Source organism: Octodon degus, unplaced genomic scaffold, assembly GCF_000260255.1.
Source record: "Octodon degus isolate 3935 unplaced genomic scaffold, OctDeg1.0 scaffold00035, whole genome shotgun sequence".
In the NCBI taxonomy this organism is placed as follows: Eukaryota; Metazoa; Chordata; class Mammalia; order Rodentia; family Octodontidae; genus Octodon; species Octodon degus.
Window position 1 is genome coordinate 13,489,373 of NW_004524611.1, and position 6,946 is coordinate 13,496,318.

The 6,946-nt window shown below is 44.6% G+C and overlaps 1 protein-coding gene across 1 annotated transcript in view; it reads left to right on the forward strand.

Moving 5' to 3' along the window:
- Positions 1 to 388: 388 nt before the first annotated feature.
- Positions 389 to 6,946, forward strand: part of Baz1b (bromodomain adjacent to zinc finger domain 1B) — an 80,533-nt gene continuing 73,975 nt past the window's right edge. Inside the window, exon 1 of the mRNA XM_023714412.1 lies at positions 389 to 1,401. Coding sequence (XP_023570180.1) covers positions 1,295 to 1,401 — 107 coding nt within the window. The 5' untranslated portion in view covers positions 389 to 1,294. The remainder of the gene's footprint in view (positions 1,402 to 6,946) is intronic.

Consider the following 6,946-nt stretch of genomic DNA (forward strand, 5'->3'; position numbering starts at 1 on the left):
TGGCATGTGGTGCTGGGGGATTGAACCGCGGTCCCTGATGCTTTGCCAAGCTTGTTCTAAGTAGGTGCTTTAGACCACTGAGCCATCTCTCCAGCCCCTCTACGACGAATTTTGTAAGCACGCACCATAACGAGCTCTGATTGCTAGGGCAGTCTGCCTTATTTTTTCCCCTCTAGCAGCCAACAGTGGATCTGAAAGATGGCAGGTTGCATAAGTGGTTGTAGCTTCACAGATGTCCTTTAAAATTATTTTTTCAAAGAAGCTACTACTATATCTTTTACAGGACATCCCTAGAAACAAGCAGGATATTAACACAAAAATTTCAACCACTCTTGTCCAGAATAAGCTAACTCTGGAATAGGCAAGAGCATGGTTCAAGTTACCCTTCCGAAAGCTCTTGAGGGGGTTACTTCCCGCCAACCCATCCTTGCAGGAAAGCTCCACCCGCCCAGCCCCGGGCGTGGCCGAGCGCGGCGCCTTTAAGAAGGGGGCGGAGCGCAAGTGGAAAGACAAAGCCCCTGGCCGCGCGCTCCCCTCCCCCCTCCGGCGCACCAAGCGGACAGTGGTGCCCGGATGTCGGTGTCGCCGTCGGTGACAGATGGCGCAGTGTCTGTATAAGTTAAGAGTGCTCCGCTGGCCTGACCTCCTTGAGCTTTCAATGCCTCTCGGTTCCCCGCTGTCCTGCACTTTTAACTCTGCCGCTGGAGGCCCGCACGTCTGTCACCAGCGCTTACATAACGTGACCTTTCACCTCTTCAGACTGCCCTCTAGTGCAATGCAACCTAACTACGCGGCAGGGCCAGGGGGCGGGATCCAAACGCAGAGCGGCAGCTGGTGAGAGCCAATTGACAGTGAGCGCTGACCATCTGTCCGCCTATTGGCGCATTCTCCACCGGCGCCACTGGGGAGCAAGTTAGTGTGTGCGCTGGCCCGGCGGGAGGGAGGAGGGGAATCTCCCGCCATTTTTCAATAATTTCCTCCGGTGCTACTGAGGAGTCGTAACTGCTGGCCGCGGGGATCCACAGCGAAGGTCGGCTGAGGGTGAGAGAGGCTGCTGGGAGTCGCAACAGTGTGCGTGGGAGCTTATGCGCGTCCTCGCGCCTCGCTCCATGGCTGTCGCGCGGTCGCACCGGTCGTGAGGGAGCCGGAGTTCGCGCCGCCCTCTCACCCTTCCCCTCCCCCACCGCCCCGGTAGCCAGGCGCTAGCTCGGGGCCCGGGGCCTAGTGCTGTGCCTCGGGGCCGGCGAGGAGCCGTGCGACCTGCGCTGCCGCCGCCGCCTTCTCGTCTGCCGCGATGGCGCCGCTCTTGGGCCGCAAGCCTTTCCCGCTGGTGAAGCCGCTGCCCGGAGAGGAGCCGCTCTTCACTATCCCGCACACGCAGGAGGCCTTCCGCACCCGGGAGTATCCTTTTCTAGCTGCGCGGGGCCGTCCGGGTACCCGCAGGCTGCGTCGGGCCGTGGTGGGAGGACGGGCCCGGGCTCCGGGACCCGGATAGCTGTCAGCACTGCCCGGGGGCCGGGTACCCAGCCTTCCTCGAGCCGCCGGCCGGGTCCCGGATCCAGGCTGTGATCCAGGCCCGCTTGAGCCTCCCCGAGCCGCGCGCCTGCATCCTTCTTCCCCAGCCCCGCACTTTGTCCCCGGGTTTGGCGACGACGCGCGCACCTCGGTACTCCCAAACTTAGCGGCGTCAGGCCCCAAGTATCGGGGAGAAAGCAGGCTTTAACCTTTGCGGGTTTTACCCCTCTTTTTAAAAAATTTAAATGAAACCGTCGACTTAAGTTTTTGAAATTGTACCCGCGCGGCCTCGTGATCCAGCTCGTGCGAGTCTCAATTGCGTCTCCGATCTCCGCGAGGGCAGTGAGGATGTTTTCTCCTCCCGAGTGGACATTAGGCCAGGGATGGACTGACAGGACTGGGAGGTCCATTTGCAAAGAGATAGAGGGGAAAAAGCTGCTTTGGAGGACAGGAGCTCATGCTCTTCTTGAGTATACACACGTTTGGAATTTTGAAGATTTATAGGGAAATTCTTTGAAAAATAAAATTAAAAGTCAACCAAGATCTATTTAAAGTTTTCATGTTTTATTTTTGGAATATAAAGCTTACATCTTAAATAGAAAGCTACTGTTCTGCTGAGAACTAGCATTTCGTACACAATCATACAATCTTTCAATTATAAGTTCTGTGACTTATTTTTGTTGCGGATGCCAGGTGAGTCATTTTTAAGGCATATATGTAAAAAGAGGTAGATTTCAGAGTCAGGCTGGATGGATTACTAGTTTTATCAGCTGTTTTCTGTTAAATGAGATTTAATAGTTTCTGTTTACTTCTCTATGGGAGGAAGTGTTCAGGTGAGCTGTTTTATTTCTCTTTAACCTTCAATGGAATACTTAATGGGATAATACAAGTTTTGTTTGACTATGGCTAGGAGTTTGGGCACAGAGACTTAGGAAAAACCGAGTCCATATTATAGGAGAATTGTCTTGACAAACTATAGTATAGCCCCAGGCAAGGTAGTGCTTGCCTGTAATCCCCAGCACTTTGAATGCTGAGGCAGGAGAATCCTTGCAATTTGGAGGTCATCCTAACTATACAACAAGCTGAAAAAACAAACCAACTACAAAAAACCAAAGTATGTATATCTACAGCATCTAGGATCTGAAATGGATCTTGGAGATGATCTAATCTGCCTTCCTGGTTTGCTAAGTAGACCCAGGAAGTTGACCTGTTTAGGTCAGAGTCTGGTGAGAATCAGGATTACACACAGCCTAGTGCTTTTCTTGCTTCGTCCCTGTAAGTTAGTCAAGAAAGTGCTTTGCTGGGGATGAAACCTAGGGCCTCACAGCCTAGATCTCTACTACAGAGTTGTATTTCTAGGTTCTCCACTTGTAATTAGTCTACTTTGTGTCATTCTGCAGTATAAGATTTAATTGGTGTGATGGTGGTGCACCTGTGTGTAATCTCAGCACTGTGGGGAGGTTGAGGCAAGAGGATAAGATTGAGTTTGTTTTGAACAATTTAGTGACCTGGTGAGATCCTGCCTCAAAATAAAACAAAAGGATAGGGATATAGCTGAATGTACAGCTCCTGGGTTAAATACCCAGCAGTAAAAGGGGGGGATTTTATAGTTGGTGATGTAAGAATTATCTCTATTAAATACAGCATTATTTTAAAGTTAGCCCTCTTTATTTATTTATTTATTTATTTATTTTTAAAGTATTCCCAAACATCAGTGGAGTAAAAATTTACTGGTGGGGGGCTAGGAATGATGACTCTTGTCTGCACTCACAGTACTTGGGAGGGTGAGTCAGGAGGATCCTGAGATTGAGGCTAGTTTGGACTGTGTATTAAATTCAAGGTTTGCCTTGATCAAATCTTCCTTTTACTTAAGGGAATCTGGCAGTCTTTTCATGTCATTTATTCTTTCAGTTGTTCATAGTCACTCATACTAGTATTAAGAGTTTAGAGAGTTGTTTTTTTGCGCAACTGGGGATTGAACTTGGGCCCTTGTGCTTGCCAGGGAAGTGCTTATTCCACTGAGTTATCTCCCCAGCCCGAGAATTTTTTAATAAGTTAATTTTTCAAGTGTGGTTCCATTGGAGTGAGTCTAAGAAACATGCTGTAGAGCAGAGATGAGGTACAAATCTGTAACATACACTGAGCCAGGTGAAAAGTGATCACAGATAACTAAAAACTGACAGCTCAGGTTTTTCATGTAATTTAGTGAAATTATTGAAAAATATATATGAATATTTCTTAAGATACCAGTTGCAACCAGGCATGCTGGCACAGGCCTGTAAGCCCTGCACTCAGGAGGCTGAGGCAGGAGCATTGTTGCAAGTTTGAGACCAGCTTGAGCTACAGTGTGAACTCCAGGCTAGCATGAACTGCATGGGGAGATCGATCCTGTGTTTCAAAATGACCAAAAACAAAACAAAACAAAAACCCCAATAGTTGCAAACTGATATCTGAAATATTTTCAGTGCTATGTAATTTAATAAACATTCATTTTTTTTTAATTTCCCACAGCAGTATTTAAAACTCTTTAACAAAGGAGTTCTTTAAGTGTTTTATATTAGGGGGAAATTGCTGTCTTGGGAATTTCTGTAAGGGGAAGCTTTGAGGATGGTTTTTAAGCAGTTGTGTTCTATGGCTGGCAGGTTGGCATATTTATTAGACTATTAACTGGTTTCATAAAGGAGAAGAAAATAATGGTTGTGTAACAGCTGCATTTGAGGTTTTGTTAATCTTGAGAATTTATATTTACTACTATATTTTAATAAGATTTAATACTTTTAGCACCTTTTGATTGCATCTGTACTGTAACAAATTTATATATTTTGTTGACTTCAGACAGAGCAGGTATGTTCTTGAAAGTACATTGTATATCTTCAACAAACTTCCAGTAGAAGTTGTGAATAATTACACATCTAACAATTGGGTGCTATATATTGTTTGTTTATTTATTTATTTATTTTGTGTGTGTGGCCAGCTCAGCCCACCAGGGGGCGGGGCTGGCTGGCGGGTGGTGCTGGGGGATTGAACCGTGGTCCTTGTGTTTTGCTTAGCTTAGCTTGTTCTAAGTAGGTGCTTTAGACCACTGAGCCATCTCACCAGCCCCTATATTGTTAATTATTATGTTATAGCTTTAAATGTATGGCACATAGCTTCTCAGGATAGTAGCACAGCTAAGACAGTGGATTTTTTTTTTTTTTTTTTTTTTTTTTTTCAGAATTGGGGATTGAACTCAGGCCCTTGCGCTTGCCAGGCAAGCACTTATTCTACTGAGCTATCTCCCTGGCCCCAAGACAGTGGATGTTAGTTGAAGAACATAAACTATATTGTTAGACAGGGTCTTACTTTATAGTGTAGGCTGGCCTTGAACTCACTTTGTGTCCCAGACTGGCCTATAAACTCAGTTCTGCATCAGCTTTCTGAGTGCTGGAGTAAGATGGGCTTTAGGCAAAAACTGAGTTACAACAGCCTATTACGTACTGTATTTTTATTGGCTACTTCAGATGTCAGTTTCAAAGTTTTAGAAACAACTGAAAAGTTACTGTATAAAAACTTTCAGATAGTATGATAGATGGTTATTCCTACAGTTAAAATGGCTCCACGCAGGAGTAAAAAGGGGCACGTTTTTCTTGGGGGGGGTGGATACTGGAAATTGAACTCAGGATCTCACCCTGAGCTATATTATTTCCAGCCCCTCATAGCATGTTATAAGTTGGGTAGCTATACTTGAGGTTAATTTGCAGTTGCAAGCAAATTAATTAAAAAATTTATCCAACAGCAGTAGGAAAAATGATCTTATGGCTTTCACACTGACCTGCATCCCCAGCCCTTTCTTAGTTTTGTTGGTTGTTTTTTTTTTTTTTTTTTTTGTCTTTTAAGTCAGAATCTTGGGCTGGAGAGATAGCTCAGTAGAATAAGTGCCTACCTGACAGGTGCAAGGTCCTGAGTTCAATCCCTGGTTCTGCAAAAAAAAAAAAAAAAAAAAAAAAGAATATTGCTAGATTGCCAGGTTTTCTAGGCTGTGCTTGAACTTGCTATCTTTCTGCCTCAGCCTCCCAAAGTGTTGGGATAAAAAGGTATATGCTACCACACCGGACTGAGACAGGATTTTCTTGTACAGTTAAAATACTCTCTCAGGTTGATTTGTATAATTTATTTCAAGTGAATTATACCTGGTTTGATTTATTTTTTATTTTTATTTTTATTTTTTGCAGTATTGGGGATTGAACTCAGGACCCTGCACTTGCCAGGCAAATGCTTATTCTATTTAGCTATTTCCCTAGGCCCCTGATATATTTTTTTACATATTTATCTACTTGTTTATTTTTTTGAGATAGGACTTTTCTTAGTTCAGGCTACCTTTGAATTCCCAGGGATCCTTCTGCCTTAACCTCAGTTCTGGGATTATAAACCTGTGCTGCCACACCCAGCTTTTATTTTATTTTTATTTTTATTTTTTTTATTTTTATTTATTTGAGAGAGAGAGAGACCAGCTCAGCCCACCAGGGGGCGGGGCTGGCTGGCATGTGGTGCTGGGGGGGATTGAACCGCGGTCCCTGATGCTTTGCCAAGCTTGTTCTTGTTCTAAGTAGGTGCCCCAGACCACTGAGCCATCTCTCCAGCCCGACACACCCAGCTTTTAAAGTTGCTTAAAACTACTTTCTTGCTGACTGGTTGGTGGTGTACTAAGTACTAATCAATCTTAGTACTTGGGAGGGTGAGGCAACTTCGAAGATCATAGGCTTGAGACCAGCCTGGGCTTTGCAGTTCCAAGGCCAGCCTGAACTGCATAGCAAGACCCTGTCTCAAAAAAAAAAAAAAAAAATCCCAATCTTACTGGCAGTCTGTGCCTAGAGAAAGTGGGATAAAGGTAAATCCTCCCCTCCCCCCCCACCTTTTGAGATAGGGTCCTTTGTATAGTTCAGGCTGACTTTCAACTCATTCAGGCTGGCTTTGAACAGTGCTGAGATTACAGGTGTGCCACCATGCCCAGCCCAAAAAGTAAATCTTGAGTTGATTTTGTCACTTTCTCACTTAGAACACTTAGGATTACAGTTACGCTTTTTAAATCTCTGCATCTTTTTGGGGCTCTTGCTCTTGTAAAAAAAGAAAGTCTTTGTAAGGGTAAAGAAAACAGTCTATTGTAAGAGTAGGTACTCTTAAGTTATAAAGTAGATGCATAATGAAGTCCAGGATTTGAAAATATCTTAACATTTATAGCTTACACAACCTTTGGAGAATTGCTTAGACATTTTGTCTGCAACTGTATGAGCTGCTGTTGATGGAACACAAAAACCTCATGATACTTGCTCTGAGTGGTTATTTGAAAGTGAGTGACTTATTTTGGTGACCTAAAATCCGAGATAGGAATAAGAAGCAGCAAACTCAGTATCTTTCTAATGGGCTTTGTTTTCTTTATACTTTTTTTTTTTTT